General features: G+C 41.9%; 1 protein-coding gene across 1 annotated transcript in view; it reads right to left on the bottom strand.

Annotated features, from left to right (window-relative positions):
* Window positions 1-17,417, bottom strand: part of LOC126322813 (uncharacterized) — a 385,307-nt gene that overhangs the window by 200,503 nt on the left and 167,387 nt on the right. The window contains exon 2 of the mRNA XM_049994585.1: window positions 2,655-2,773. Coding sequence (XP_049850542.1) covers window positions 2,655-2,773 — 119 coding nt within the window. The remainder of the gene's footprint in view (window positions 1-2,654; window positions 2,774-17,417) is intronic.

The following is a 17,417-nucleotide window of genomic DNA, read 5'->3' as shown; positions in this document are numbered from 1 at the left end:
TATTCATGTAATAAAATCTATGACACATCTGTGAAGCTATTTAGTGAGATCAGAGGTCGACTCTGTTACAAACGTGCAGAAGGAGTTGTCTTTGATGAGATCAAGTAGAAATGATTGTAGGAAGAATGGAAGAAACGATTTAATTCACCTACAGCGAAATGATGAGCCCTAGTACAACAAAAGCTCTCTACATTCAGCAAGGTGCCGATTTCTCAAACGCAGTCTAAGAATTTTGTGCTTGTATTTCACAGATTGCTTTAAGTATTACGAGGAAAATTTTGAATATAGATCAGTTGGATGCTAATTAATTGATTAAATATATCCCGGAGCCGATCAATAACATGTAGACAGTGTATACATAACATTTACAATCACTCTGTCGTAAGCAGGATCAGAACTACAATGTTTAAGCTGATGAAGACTGCTCACATTTGTTGATGTACGTTCCTCGCGGTGTACTTAACAAGAGCGGGATGTGGGAATTCCAAGTGTGCATCACCGTCGCAACATCGGAGCTAATTACACTACCAGGTCATATGCGCATCGCCGCCTACCGTGCAAGTGTGGAACTGAACTTCCCGAAATGTTACCGCAGGCCTTCTACGTTGTCTGTCGTCTGCACTGAGAGCAGATAGATCTTAAAAGAGTATGAAAGAGCGTTGTACCTAGAGGATAGTGTAGCTAGGAATACTTGATGTCTCATGGTCGGTGTTTAGGTCTACTGGTTTTAGAATCGTTAGGCGGAATGGGAACTACAGACCGCCATTAGCGGTTTCCGCCATGTTATACAGTTGTTGTTGTTGCTAGATATGAGGTACCGTTTTGTGCAGCATTTCTAAATATTCGAATTCTGCAATTTAAGTGTTTTATAAAACGATAAAGCTGTTTGGAATATACTGTTAATGCCTTAATTCCAGAAATTTTGTAGCAAGTAAATTTCCACATAGTTTTGAAACTAGTGCTACATGGGACGATTAAGCCATAATACCTCGGTGAAATACAATTTATACCTTAAAACAGAAGTTCTAGTACTTTGCAACATGTGATATTTGCTAATAAATTGAGTTTCGTTAATGTCTTAATAATTTTACATGAATTGAGGACGCAAATATTTTAATTTAGAGTAATTTCAGTTTCAGTTTGTATTTAGCGTGTTGATATTATTTCTGCTTAATTGGAGTTCACTTACTTATCATATGAGTGTAGTAAAGAAATATTTTGACAGACAGACAACTAAAAAAGGTAATGACAAGATTTCCTTGATTGCCGTCATTCCTGTAACAAATATTCGGAGTAATTTTTGTTATTTCCAAAAAAATGCAGCACATAAAATGTGAATGTCGTCATTTAAAAACGGAATAAAACAATATATTAAATTTCTTTGCAAGACTGGCTAAATGTGAGGCGAAAGCCTGATAAGTGTTGAGAGATACAACATTCTCCATGGTATGGAGATTCACATGTTGTAAGACATTGCTATGTGTGATAGTGTCTGTCAGTTGGATAGTGCATGATTCTCGGAAATTCGCCTGAAGATGAATACTGCGTTCAGAAAGACGTAACAGTCGGCTACAATCCTGGAACTTCCCCACAGCAACAGAGACAGCTGTTTCCGCAAAGTGTATACGAGAAACACGGTTGTCATAGGGTGCTGCGACGGAAGAAGTTAGTTCTTTCAGTTTCGCCTTCACTGGCTATGATCAGATCGTGAGAGGAAGCACTAACTGCTGCTGTCTGTAATGACCTCAAAATGGCCGATGCCGGTCGATATCGGCGTTTTAAATTTTAAATTGAACGAGACTGTGCTCGATAGGAGATAATATTGAGTACAGTTTTCAGGCGTTTCAATTTTTACATTACAGCGGCGCCCTATAGGGTAAAATCGGGCTCATTTCCAAAAAGCAGCTACTAAAAACTATATTCTGTCAATAAAACGCGGGACTATTTTGTGCTGACAAAGACGACATTGCTTTATGAAAGGAGGGGATATACCAGATACAAAAATATTAATATATTCGTTACAAGCGAACATGCTTATCCGAAGAATCCAAACACAGTGTAATTCTACGAACTCGAAAACAATGTTTCATCACTGCCAGTTTGATGGAGCTGGAGTACAACAAAGCCACTAAAGGCATAGTTAGTGCTTCACAACACATACAAGGTTTAATAAAGTACACTTTTGTACTAATGCACAAGTTTCGTATGAATGTCTACTCAAAGAGCATATTTTGATGAGCGACTGCCTGTCAATGGGCAGCAAGACTTTTTATTGGTCTCCCCTCTACTTCCCCACAAACCATTTATCTGGGTATTTGTGTTCTAAAACTTAGAGTAATTCGTTATATGACATTATGCATACCTTCGATCATTAATATAAAAGAAGTGATATAATGAGGCATTTTTAATAGTATCTTATATCAAGTATGGAGCGCCTCGTGAGGGGAGAATGGACTACGAGCCTACAGAAGGTCAGTTCATCAATCCACTGGACGACAGCTACATCTCTGATGGCCGAAATACTGTACATCTGGACGGTTCGGTCAATAGTTTTATGAAAAACGGGTGTTTCCATCCCAAAAGAAATATAATTGATACCAGAAAGGAAGACGTTAGCTTGCATAGAAGAGGAAGTAGTGGTAAGGATGACTGACCTCCTGGTGCCTGCTACCTCCACGACCTTGCAGCGGCTGCGACTCCACCAGGCGGGCGTCAGTGTCCAGTAGGAAGAGGAGGCGCTGCGTGCCCAGCCTTCTTCTGGGAATAGCAGCACCTGCAACACACACAGCAGTCAGCCAGCTGTACCAGGAAACAGCAGCACCTGCAACACTCAGCCAACTGTACACAGGGAATAGCAGCACCTGCAACACACACAGCAGTCAGACAGCTGTACACAGGGAATATCAGCATCTGTAACACACACAACAGTCAGCCAGCTGTATAAGGAAACATCAGAACCTGCAACACTCAGCCAACTGTACACAGGGAATAGCAGCACCTACAACACACGCAGCAGCCAGCCAGCTGTACACAGGGAATAGCAGCACCTGCAACACACACAGCAGTCAGCCAGTTGTACACAGGGAATAGCAGCACCTGCAACACACACAGCAGTCAGCCAGCTGTATAAGGAAACAGCAGCACCTGCAACACTCAGCCAACTGTACACAGGGAATAGCAGCACCTACAACACACACAGCAGTCAGCCAGCTGTACACAGGGAATAGCAGCACCTGCAACACACAGCAGTCAGCCAGCTGTACACAGTGAATAGCAGAACCTGCAACACACGCAGCAATCAGCCAACTGTACTCAGCGAACAGCAACACCTGTAATACACACAGCAGTTAGCTGACTGTACTCGCTGCGTCTCTGTGGCAGTCAATTACGTCCATAGTACCGAAACAACACTGTACAAAATGCTGAGTGCATTAGCTTCAGCTTAGAGACGCACTCTGCTGCTGCAGGTGTTACATAGAATCGGGCATCTCCATCTATAATTCCGACACTCCATAACCTCGGTGTATGAGATTCACATCCGCGCGGGATTAGCCGAGCGTTCTAGGGCGTTGGACTGTGCGGCTGGTCCCGGTGGTGGTTCGAGTCCTCCCTTGGGCATGGGTGTGTTTGTTTGTCCGTAGGATAATTTAGGTTAAGTAGTGTGTAACCTTAGGGACTGATGACCTTAGCAGTTATGTCCCATAAGATTCCACACACATTTGAACTTTTTTTTTTTTTTTTTGAGATTACCAGACATGAATCACTGTATCGCCAATTTTTTCTCAATTTATTCACTTCGCACCTCAAATTCTTTGTTGTTGTCAGTATTATTTTATTGCACCTTACGTAGTCTGTGGCAGAGCAGACAGCCAACCTCAAATATATCCGAAACGAGTAAGTAGTCTGAGATACAGTTTCCTCTGAATTACAGTGGGCAGTGTGGAAATTTTCCTACATATGTTTTCAATGTTTACTTCTCCACAATTACGACACCGACTATTCTTTGTTTAAATAAAGTGTATACTTCTTTCTATGGCAACTGAATGTGTCTTCGAAAAGGAATTCAGGACAAAACGTTGAAGGGAACTTGCAGGTTAACGATTCCTTAACGCTTCTTCCATAACTCAAACCACGGAATTCAGTGTATTAGAAGCCATTTATATAACAAGCGCGTTCGCTAAATGCATTATTCAGAGCTTTGAAATTGTTATTAGAACACAATATCACTGAAATTATTTGATTAACCGTTTTGTTAGATATTGCTCATCTGGGCACAGACCAAACCCAACATGCAATGTGAATCCTTTCTGGAGCGCTACGGTCGCGGGCATGGATGTGTGTGATGTCCTTAGGTTAGTTAGGTTTAAGTAGTTCTAAGTTCTAGGGGACTGATGACCTCGGAAGTTAAGTCCCATAGTGCTCAGAGCCAATCAATTCTGATCATTCAACGCAATGTGCTGTTGAAGGGAAATGGACACAATAAAAAACTTTTGTGAGTATCGTAATGTGTCACAATGTAAAAAAACGAAACTGGGGAAAGCAACGTTTTACTATTGTTACATCGGATTTCTTCTGGGGCTACTGTAACCGTGGCAGTACTTTTTTTTCATTAGGATGCGGTAAGATACGCAGAAAACTTTTACGTCAATTGCCTCTGGCTGCGGAAGGCTACATAATTACAACAGCAAAAAGCTTTTAAAGAAGCTGAACAATTCTACTTTAAAAATTACAGAAGAAACTGATTTTAAATTGGTTGCTGATCAGGTAACGTGACTGATGAGTTTTATGTGAACAACATCTGTATTGTGTTCAGTTTGGTTGCGATAGTGATTTGACGATGAAGGAAGCGGCAAGTAGAGTTGCCGCCTTTGTGAGATACCCGCAGCCTGTGATTGTGAGCAGGTCGTCGCTCGTTCACGCTGGCAGAGGTCAGCTTTGTCTAGTGCGGCCGGCCCTGCTGCTCAGAAAAACAGCGCCGCGCGAACGCAGTCAATGGCAGCTGGCTGAGGCATCGCACCGTTCCCTCCGCCCTCTTCTGGCACCGTTCCATTCTGCTCACAGCCGTCCTTCATCTTTTTCTCTTGTCTTGGGCCTCCAAAATTCTTTACCTTCCACCAACAGTCGCTGAATGCCACAACCCCGAAAAAGCCACAATTTTACAGCTTTATCTAGAAGATAACAGCATCAAAATCATGCTGTCCCGTCGAGGGGAGAAAAAATTCCGCAAACGTCTGCCCTTCTGTGTAAATTGTATGCGAACACAAAACGTTTCCTGTGATTGTTATTAAGACCGTCATAACAAGTGTTCAATATGTTCACCCTTGAATTCTGATACGTGGAATAAAGCGGTAACAGGTCCTAGAAAACACAATTAACCTCTTAGCAACAAATAATCCCGGGCAGATACGGAGTTTCATGACTCATACGGGGATTTGTCACCACAAGGCATTTGTAGCGACAATGACAAGTGCAATATCAAAATCCACCAAAAGTAAACACAAAATACATCTATTTAAAAAAAATCAAATAAAAATCTGCTTCACATCGTCCTAAGAGACAGTCTCCAGTCCTTCCCAACGGACTCCTGAAAGGATACATCAAGTGATACGTGTAATTTATTATAGTTGCTATATAGAAGAAAGGAAAATGTATTCCAGTGAGTTTTCATAGCCAGAGAAGGCAACCTTGGGGTATATCAGTGATTGCAATGAAATGAACAAAATGCTACCTCTCATTCTCATACGTTGTTCATCGCTTGTCTTTAAGAGACACTCTTTCTCGCTTGTTGCTTCGAGACAGAGACTTCTTCTCCCTTGCCTTGGCCATATGTCACCATTTGTAATCTCCGTTAATAATCAGTATGTTAACTTAAAACTGTCTGTTTATTTCAAAGAATGATAATGACCGTTTTCACAGTGGAAGGCTCAGGTGTTGAGTTTTTGTAACGCTTCCTGGAATAACGAGTTGCCGACGAACAATTAGCAACCATTTTTTTACATCTTATGCAGATCGCTACTAACTGAAGCAAACATTTTCAGAGCCTGAAGTTATTAGTTCTCTACGATGTCTTATCCCGATCAAACTGACACGTCTGTAATAATTACTGTACACGTCGTTGGGAATTAGAAATTGCGAGCCTATTATTCCGGCAGTGGACAATGATTCTACAAATTTGAATCTTAAAATCACAATAACAAACAATATGTAGTCCTTTCTCCATAAAATTCCTCCTGCAGGCCTGAAAGGAAAAGTTATACTACGTAAGTGTACACAAGATATGGCTTAACTTTAAGGAAGTGGTATATATCGTAGTTGCGTGATCTATACCAAATAAATTAATGAAATGTGGTAAAAATCCCCCCAATGTTACAACGAACGGATCAAAACAAAGTTGCGGATTACAGAAACAACGAAAAAGCATGCCAAATTCAAGAGAACACAAAATCTCTAAAAGTGGCGATATTTTACTGAAGCCCGAAACTTAGTGCGCTCTTAGTTGTCAGATGCTTCTAATATTTTTCACAATGAACTCTGCCTCGAAATATCACATAAAAACCGAGACGACTGCGTTCGTATGTGAAGTACTCCAACGGCAAGACACAATCAATACCTTCTCTACGCTATATCGATGGCAATATTATGATCAGGGGGCCACTAGAGCCGGCCGCTGGTGGCCGAGCGGTTCTAGGCGCTTCAGTCTGGAACTGCGCAACCGCTACGGTCGTAAGTCCGAATCCTGCCTCGAGCATGGATGTGTGTGATGTCCTTAGATTAGTTATGTTTAAGTAGTTCTAAGTTCTAGACGACCGATGACCCGAGATGTTTAGTCGCATAGTGCTCAGAGCCATTTTTGTGTTATTAGAGTGGAGTTACTGAACTTAGTTTTCGGAAATTGCTTCACCAAACAATACGAAGTAAATAAATCGAGAATTCGGATCAATACCGGCTGCCGACATGAGTAATGAAATGGATTCGCGTGTTGTCTCAACTGCTTGTGACACATTAAAATTTGTGCCGGACGAAGACTCGAACCCGCATTTCCCACTTGTCTTGAGCGGTCGCCTGGACAACTCAGGCTAACCGAGCATGCCTCCAGTGCCGGTCCAAGTCACACAGTTCCAATCCAAATGCTCGATATTTCGTGAAACTAATTATGGGAAGACAAATGTTGTTTTTAACCATCACTCTAGCCCCTCCAGCTGTAATATTCACTAATGGCACAGTAACTGCGTTTATAGAGTAAATGCAGTTATTACAATATAATGACGTTCAGATGTGCATTCTAATAAAAGCATTTACTACTTAAACACTGGCGCTGTCACCAATAATCACTCCTAGTGGGGCTAAATTGACGTACCAGTGTTCTTCAGAAAGCATTTTAAAAAATACAGTCACTGCATAAACACACACACTGCCGCCGTTAATGATATAACCACGCCTGGCGGGTTTAGTATTACTACAGAAAACAACATTTGTCTTTCTGTATTTAGTTTCGTGAATGTGTGAGCATCTGGACCGTGCGTGACATGTGGAGGTTTTGGCCACCTGCGGGAGTGCTCGGATGACCTAAGTTGTTTAGGCGATCGCTCATGACAAGTGTGAAACCTGGTTTCCAGTCCTTACCCAGCACCAACTTTTCTTAGTCATAAGTAGCTGACGCTAATAAGTATTCATAATACGTGAATCCATCTAAGTACTCACGTCGTCAGCTGTTCGTGATCTGAATTCTGTAATATATACTACATCTTATTTGGTGAAGCATATTCGAAAAATTGAATTTAATATCTCCGTTTTAACGGTGCTGTCATCGGGAAGATTATCTTTGGTATAGCACAGTGAAAGTACTGATTGTGTGCTTCTGATACGACCACAATCTCTTTGGATTTTGTTTTAATCTCAGACTTGTCTGACTAAAGAAAAATGGAGTCATAACCTCGCAGTTTAGTCCCCTAAATCACCAAACCAAACAACTACCCAACCAATCTTTTGATTTTCAATCGTATTTCGTGGCAGAGTTTTGTTGTGCAAGCTATTAAAAGCATCTCGCATTGAAGGTCGCACTAAGTTTCGAGCCTCACTAAAATACGTATCGCCACTCCTGGAGATATTGTGTTCTTTTAACCTTAGCAACCTTTTTCCGTCGCTTCACTAATAGTGTTATTATCCATTTTGTGTACCATGGGGAATCAGTACCATTTTTATTAATTTATTCGGTGTAAATCTCTCATTTACCGCAGATGCTAAGTCTGTGAAATAAAGCCACATATGGTCAACACTTACATAGTTGCGAAGTAGAGGAGACTACCTCCCAGGAAGCAATCAATGAAATTTTTATCTGCTGTATGAATCCTACGACCAGATTTTTTAAATATTTTAAGTGGGACTTAGATGTCCCGTTGGTCATTAGGTAGGAGTATTGCATAGGTTTGAGTAGAAACAGAGCATAAGAGTGAAAATTTAATTTGAGCTACAACTTTTACAAAAAAAAAAAAGAATTTTTGTGACCAGTTTATACAATTACAAGGGTTATATTGAAAATGATGTTTGATGTTGGTTTTACCAATGTTGATATCAGGAACATATATTTTCTATGAAATATTTCGAAGCAGGGACATGCACATACAGGAACTTTGCAGTGTATACACATCATGTTGGTTCGTACTTCCTTCTGCTTTGTGCTGCAGAACCTGCAGCGTTTCCTTGTGTCTTTCACTGGGAAATGTTTTCCTGCTTCATGGCGAAATTCATCTGGTACACTCTTGACGCCCGGCTTGTTTCTTCTTAGAAAATTTGGTCTTTCTCTTCCTTTGATTTCATGGTCTGCTGTTAGATGTCTGATAAGCGAAAGGCGAAAGGAGAACTGGTTATGTCCTCCTCCATGTTGACAGTTCCACGTTATGAAACTGACATCATTTGCCAGGTCAATTACGAAAAAGAAAAGACGATGCCGCCACTTTAGAGATCGCCTTCTAATTGCATATCTCTCACTCATCTGAACAAAGCGATCCACACCTCCCATAAATGGAACTGCTTTAGGACAGAAGACCTCTTATGAAGTACATTCACAAAGGTTAGATCTTTTGGGCTATGATAAGTACTGCCGCGCCTTGCCATGGATCGCACGCCTCCCCCCACCGGTGGTTCGAGTCGCCACTTGGGCATGGGTGTGAGTGTGTTCTACCTAGCGTAAGTTAGTTTACGTTAGATTAAGTAGTGTGTAAGCCTAGGCACCGATGACTTCAGCAGTTTGGTCCCATAGGATCTTACCACAAATTTATCTGTTTCTTAATAAGTGCCGGCCGCTGTGGTCGAGCGATTTAGGCGCTTCAGCCCGGAACCACGCTGCTGCTACCGTTGCAGTTTCGAATCCTGCCTCGGATATGTGTGATGTCCATAGGTTAGTTAGGTTTAAGTAGTTCTAAGTCTTAAGGAACTGACGACCTCAGAAGTTAAGTCCCATAGTGCTTAGAGCCATTTGAACAATGCTAGAAAATCTGGATGATTTGCTCAAGTGAAAGAGCTTCATAAATTGAGAAAATCAATAAAAATGGTTCAAAATACTCTGAGCACTATGGGAATTAACTTCTGAGGTCATCAGTCCCGTAGAACGTAGAACTACTTAAACCTAACTAACCTAAGGACATCACACACATCCGTGCCCGAGGCGGCATTCGAACCTGCGACCGTAGCGGTCACGCGATTCCAGACTGTAGCGCCCAGAACCGCACGGACACTCCGGCCGGCGAGCAAATCAATAATGCATTGGTCCACTTCTGGCCGTTATGCAAGCATTTATTTGGCGTGGCACTGGCAGAGAGAGTTGTTGGGTGCCCTCGTCAGGGATGTCATGGTACATTCTGTCCAACTGGCGCGTTAGATCTTGAGAGTACAGAGTTGCCCCAAACGCCCTCAATTGGGGAGAGATCAGGTGACTTTGTTGACCAAGGTAGGGTTTGGCAAGCACGAAGATAGTAGTAGAAAGTCGCTGTATGCGGGCGGGCTGATGTGTAAGCCCAAGATGGTTTGCAATGAAGGGCGACAAAAGGGCCACAGAAATCGTCGACGTAAGCTGTGCTGGAAGCGGGACGGATGGCAACCAGATCGATTCTGCTGTCAAAAGAAATGGCATCTCAGATCAATTGGAGAGAATTTGGTGGATTTGGATGTTGCAATGGTCAGTGTCTCTAAAACAATCTTGTGGCCACTAATCCCTGTATTCACCATGATGCTCCCTGTTTGTTCAGGACTGTTTGGTACTAAGAGGTCAACTATGTTTTCAAGGACCTGTGGTGCAATATGGCAAGGTTGAATTCAGTTTGCAGCCTAATCTGTCTGAAATGCATGTCTGAAGCACACTGTATAGTCATTTTGCCTCCAGCAGGTTTGATCATATCAATAATGGCGACACTGTCTACGTTTATGCAGTAACTGCGTTTACTACAATGCAATTACTGCGTAAAAACAGACACTGTCGCCATTTCTGATATAATCCCGCCTGATGGAGCTAAAATGACATCACAAAACATCATTTTTCTTCCTATCCTTAGTCTCATGATTGTGTGAGGATTTGTATTGTGAATATGTGACAGATGAAGGTTTGGACCGGCACTGGTTGCCGGATTGCCCAAGTGGTTGAGGCGACCACTAATGACAAACGGGAAATCCGTTTCGAGTCCCGGTGAGGCAGAAATTTTCATTTCTCACAAAAGCTGACGGTAATACATGTTCTCAATATGTGAATCCATTTCACGATTTGCACAGCTGCAAATCGTCAAAGAGAGTGTCTGTTCCTTCAGACATACTTGCATGTCTGAAGAACATTGTATCGTAACAATAACAGTCAATAACAACACGGGTAACTTGAAAATAGATATCCTCAGTATGGCGAAGCAGCTTAAATCACATAATAAAGGCAAGTCTACCGGTCCTGATAGCGTACCCACTAGGGCGTACCCATTAGGTTCTTTCAGAGTATGCTGATACAATACGCATTCTTATCAATCATATGCCACAGCTGGAAAGAATGGAAGTCACGCCAATATTTATGAAAGGAAGAAGGAGTAACCCGATGAATTACAGACCCTTATCACTGAAGTCGATTTGCAGTATGATTTTTGAACTTATACTGTGTTCGAACATTATGAATTACCTTGAAGCAAACGGTCGGTTGACAATCAGCACAGATTAATTTACTACCGCAAAGCAATATGTGATATAGATAGAAAACCTAAAACTGATTTCGTATTTCTAGAATTCTAGAAGTATTTTGGACACCGTTACTCACAAATGACTTCGTAACGTATTGCGTGTCTCTGGAGTATCGCTTCAGTTGTGCGTCTGCATTCGTAATTTCCGATCAGATGGATCATAGTACGTGGTGTTTAACGGTAAACCATCCAGAAAAGCAGAAGTGATAGCCACGTTCCCCAAGGAAGTGCCATAGGCTCTCTGCTGGTCCTAACCAACCTAAACGATTTAGGAGACAATATGAGCAGACCTCTAAGATTGTTAGGAGATGAAGATGTCGTTAACCGTCTAGTATACTCTTCCAAAAGTCAAAATCGACTGAAAGATGAATTTGTATGGTGCGAAAAGCGGACGTTATCTCTGAATAAGAAAACGTGTGAGGTCATCCACATGAGTAGGAAAAGGAATTCGTCAATTTTCTATTGTACGATAAATCACCCTACATTTGAGGTTGTCGATTCAACTAAATACCTAGGATTACAATTACAAGCAAATTAAATCAAAATGATCGCATAAATAATGTTGGGGGGAATGCAAACCAAACACTGCGTTTTACTGGCAGAACGCTTAGAAGATGCAGCAGGTCTATCAACAAGACTGCCTATATAACGCTTGTCAGTACTCTGCTGGGTTATTGCTGCGCGATATGGGATCCTTAGAAGATAGGATTGACGGAAGACATCGAAATAGCCCACAGAAGAGTAGCTAGTTTTGTAGTATCGCGAAATAGGTGGAATAGTGTCACGGATATATAAGCGACATGGGGTGGCAATCATTGAAATAAATACGCTTTGCGTTGCGGCCACATATTTTAACAAAATTTCAACCACCAATTTTCTTGTTTCTGTGTGAATATATTTTATTGCCACCAACGTTCAAAATGGAGTAATGATCATTGTCACAAAATAAAGGATATCATAGCTTGTACACAAAGATGTAAGTGTTCATTTTTCCCACGCACTGTTAGAAAATGGGATGGTAGAATAGTAGTGTGAAGGTGGTACGAAGGACCCTCTGATAGCCATTTAAGCGTGGGTTGCAGATTAATCACGTAGCTGCAAACGTAGATGGTATGTGCTATTTCGTGTCTCTGGGAGTCATAGATATTTCATTGTAAACTTATGGTTTTTATATTCCAGGGGCATTAAGTTTGTAAGCGTGCAGTTGATTTATCGTTTACCGAAAAACCGAAACAAATGTATTGCTACGAATACATTTAGTAAATTGCGTTGGGCGGGCAGCACAATTGGTATAATTGAGGCAGGCGCTAGTGTAACCTATTCTCCTAACGGTGGGCAGTGATTGGCTGCACGGTTATCTTGATGCCATCTGATCAAGTAGCATACGAATTATGTCTTGGAAGATCTCTCAGAGGCTTCTTTCAGATACCACAGGAAAAGGTGTACAGTTCTATTAGGAAAGAAACAATATTCGGTGTCGATTCGACGAATATAAGCGATAAAATTACTTGCGAACGTCGGGAAATTCGCCATATTGTACGCTATAATACTGCGAAAACCGCACCTCGATATATGCGTGGCATGCAGTAAGCAAGTTTTGCAGAGTGAAAATCTCATTCTGGAAACATCCCCCAGGCTGTGGCTAAGCCATGTCTCCGCAATATCCTTTCTTTCAGGAGTGCTAGTTCTGCAAGGTTCGCAGGAGAGCTTCTGTAAAGTTTGGAAGGTAGGAGACAAGGTACTGGCAGAAGTAAAGCTGTGAGTACCGGGCGTGAGTCGTGCTTCAGTAGCTCAGATGGTAGAGCACTTGCCCGCGAAAGGCAAAGGTCCCGAGTTCGAGTCTCGGTCGGACACACAGTTTTAATCTGCCAGGAAGTTTCAAGTTTCCTTATTTTATAAAAAAAACATTACGCACGATTTATTGCGTTGAAAATATTTTAATGATACTTCTTTATAGTTGTCTTGGTTTTTCAAGTATTTTTGGTAACGTGATACAAGTTTCTTTCAAACTATTGTGGTACCAGTTCGGCTCCTGTACTCGTTTCGAGGAGTCAGCGAGCTGTCATCAAAATAAGACGTCCTGTCTTTTTGCCTCACGATTTTCTCGTGCTTCGTGACAACGCTCGGGCTCTTACAGCTCAAATGACTGCGAGGATTCGTCTGGGAAGTGTTCCCGCATAGTCCGTATTCATTAGATCTTGACCGAAGTGATTTTCACTTGTTCCCCAACGCATACTTCGTCTTGGAGGTAACACCGATCATGAAGTCACATAAACAGTGAACAGCTGGTTAAAAGCACAGGACTCGACCGGGTACGAAACTTGCTTCTAAAAATTTGTACCACGTTACCAAAAATGCTCGGAAAAACATGACGACTATGCAGAAAAGTAACAGAAGCATTCTACACTGGAGAGACAGATACACTGGTACACACGCGAGCACGCAAAAGTGCACCAACACGATGTCTCATGGACTCGACTAATGTCTGAAGTAATGCCGGAGGGAACTGACACCATGAATTCTGCTCGGCTGTTCATAAATCCATAAGACTACGAGGAGTTGGAGATCTATTCTTAACAGCACATTGCAAGGGGACCCAGATATGCTCAATAATGTTCATGGTGGGGAGTGGTCAAACTCAGAACACTGTTCCTGGAGCCACTCTGTATTAATTCTGGAAATGTGGAGTGTCGCAATGTCCTGCTGGAACTGCCCGTCCGTTAGAATGCACAATGGACATGAATGGATGTGAGCGATCAGACAGGGTGCTTACGTGCGTGTTAGCTGTCAGTATCTAGACGTATCAGGGATCCGATATCTCTCCAACTTCACACGCTCGTCACCATCACAGAGACTCCACTAGCTTGAACTGTCCCTTGGTTACATGCAGAGTCCATGGGTTCATGAGGTTGTCTCCATACCAGTACAATTTCACCCGCTCGATACAATTGAGGTGAGACTCGTCCGACCAGGCAACATGTTTCCATTCATCAACGGTCGAAGCGCGGTGCTGACGGGGCCAGGCGAGGCGTAAAGCTTTGTGTCGTGCAGTCATCAAGGGTACACGAGTGGGCTTCCGTTCCAAAAGCCCATGTCGATGATGTTTCCTTAAATGGTTCGTACGCTGGCACTTGTCGATGGCCCATCATTGAAATCACCCAGCAATTCTCGGGAGGGTTGCACTTCTGTCACACTGAACGATTTGGTCGTTGGTCCCGTTCTTGCAGGATCTTTTCCCGCCACTGGGGTTTTGCACATTTGATGATTTACCTGATTCGTGATATTTATGGTACACTCGGGAAATGGTTGTACGGGAAAATCCCTACTTCAGCCCTCTGCTTTGTCCCAAGCGTTGCCGACCGCAGCGTCGTATTCTGCCTGTTTACGTATCTCTGTATTAGAATACGCATGCCTATACCAGTTTCTTTGGCGCTTTTGTGTGCAATGTTAATGAAATTATTTCAAATCGATGAATTTTGTGTAATATTTCTTACAAAACAGAACATTACTTATCGGACGTCCATCAAACTTATTCGTTTTTTATGTTTTTAGAGTCGTGGTCGTGCGGTAGCGTTCTCGCTTCCCGCGCCCGGGTTCCCGGGTTCGATTCCCGACGGGGTCAGGGATTTTCTCTGCCTAGAGATGACTGGATGTTGTGTGATGTCCTTAGGTTAGTTAGGTTTAAGTAGTTCTAAGTTCTAGGGGACTGATGACCTTCGATGTTAAGTCCCATAGTGCTCAGAACCATTTGAACAATATTTTTGTTTTTAGAGTGTCCTGTCCTAGCTGCCTCACCCTATGCATAACAGGCATGTCTTTTAGATACCTTACCTTGTACATGAATATTGTGTAAAACATTGTCCAAGTTCAAACCTCCCAGCCATTTCACCTCTACTTACAACCCCTCTCATCTCCATCTCTTACCAATTGATTCACGCTTCCACTGCTTTGCATTCACTGTTCAATATCCTTATGAAGGTTTCCTCTCTTCTCTTTTTTCACCTACCTATTGAATCTTCAAAACTACTCCTTCATTTCATTTAAATGTTAAAAGATCGTCGTAATAGGTGTATGCCAAACCGCACATGAAGCAAACACTTTGTCATAGAGTAAAAACCAAAACCATCATGATCGCAGCCGATTTGAATGGACGGTAGGAAAATTTTAACAACTGTGTGTATTTTATCAACTGGATTTTTGTAGAGTGCGTTTTATGCTTTGACTACATGTAATCTAAGATGGAAATTTTAAAGAAGTTCCAAAGCAGCACAGTATCGCACCGTAACACTGTTGAAACCGGTAATCTTGGTACAATAAAAGTGTCCACATTGCGACTCCGGCGCACAAAGTGTGCTCATTTCCAAACGAAGAGTAGTCATGCTGTATTGTGTCGCATCAACTTCAGGATATGTTCAGTCCTCCAAATAAAAAATTAAAAAAAAGAATGAGGAAGAAACCAACAGTGCAAAAAGAAGAAATACCTCCAAAATACGGAAGCAGATAACCGTTCCTGATGGAAATAGAACGTAAATCACCATAAATAAAGTCAGAGCTCCATATTTCGTGTAACAAAGACGTTTTAGGGCTTGAAAATAAAACCAAACCGTAAATATGTTTCATTATATACGAGTGATGGTATTTTATATCAATAAAAACGAAATAGGTATGGAAAAAGAAATACGAATAAACAAATTTAAACCTTTCATAATTATTCACTTAATTATTACAATCGTTGTATAAGGACTACGATTCCAAACACTGCTAAAATGAAACAATTACGGCCCTATATCAAAAAGATGGGCACAACTTCAACTAACATTGTATTCGACTAAGTGCTGTATGTTAATTCCGTAAATTACATTTGATTATACATACGTTTAAGTTTACAGATGTTCAATATTCCCTCCTCCGGCTGCATGGATAACATTAAGGCGGTAACTGAATTCATCCCACACTCGACGGCGCATGTATTGCGTCACCGAGTTCACCGCATCTGTGATAGGTTTTCTGATGAGATTCAAATCTGTGAGAAGGGGTGATACGTAATTACATCTTTAACGAACGCCACAAGAAACAAAGCGCAGGGTATGAGGTCACAAAGGTCTCGGTGGCCGGAAGTGAGTCACTAAGGCTTCATTCGGCATGCGATCTAACCGTCGTAGAAGTACAGATTCATTGAGAAACCATCGAACATTGAGATGCCAATGATGTGGAGCTCCATTTTACTGGAAAATGTAATCTCCTGAATCTTAATTCATTTGACGAACAAGCTTCGTTCAAATTTTACCTGAATGCTCTCTACATGCTCCTACGATTGCACGCCGTCGGCCTGGGCTTTTTACCTTTTCAAAGAGACCCAGTTTCGTCGTTTACTCCAACTATCAATGCTCTTCCTCTATAGAGTTTCAACGTTAAACCTACGTCGGAATTCACGCTGCACTGCAGTCATTTTTACTCAACTCACGAATGCGGACTAGCCAACTGCCTTACAACTGACGCGGTATATGCTTCAGGCAGTGTGGCGGTAGAGTGCTCTAGACGTACTATTCGAAACTTTACACTCTCTTTCGAACATACTTCACATAATTCAAGTACAATGTAAAGTGTGGGAAAAACAGCAAAATAAAATTTTGTCCGTGTTTTTTAACCACCCGGTATAATGTGGCAGCAGGGTGACGATTGCTCTAAAGATTCTTATTAGTATGAAGGTAACCCTCGTAGTACTTTCGATGTTGCAAATACGAGGGCTGTCCAGAAAGTAAGTTACGATCGGTAGCGAATTGGAAACGACTATGAAAATCCGATAAAGCTTTGCAAAGATGTGTTGGGCAGTGTCTCTAGTATAACTCTAGGTAGAATTATGTCGCTCTTTTCATTCCTGAACTCTTAGTGAGCGCGTAAAGATTTTATAGAAAATAGTGTCTCCCTCCAAGTACGAGGGCCTGGTGAGAATTTTCCCCTGATGCTATGCAACCAACATTACGTAACTGTCGTGCGGTTTGTCCTTCAAGACAATTCTCAGCCTCATTCTGCAACGGCAATGAAGATTTTCCTGAATCGTTTCGATTCGAAATGTTTGGTTACCCACAATACAGCCCGTAATTGTCTCCCACTGAGTTTCATCTCTGCTCAAACGAACCGCTGGCTATGAAGACAACATTTTGCCACAGACAACGAGCTTTAGGCCAGCGTAGAGAAATGGCGGAAAGC

The sequence above is a fragment of the Schistocerca gregaria genome, chromosome 2 (assembly GCF_023897955.1).
Source record: "Schistocerca gregaria isolate iqSchGreg1 chromosome 2, iqSchGreg1.2, whole genome shotgun sequence".
In the NCBI taxonomy this organism is placed as follows: Eukaryota; Metazoa; Arthropoda; class Insecta; order Orthoptera; family Acrididae; genus Schistocerca; species Schistocerca gregaria.
This window is presented reverse-complemented; position numbering and strand designations above follow the sequence as displayed.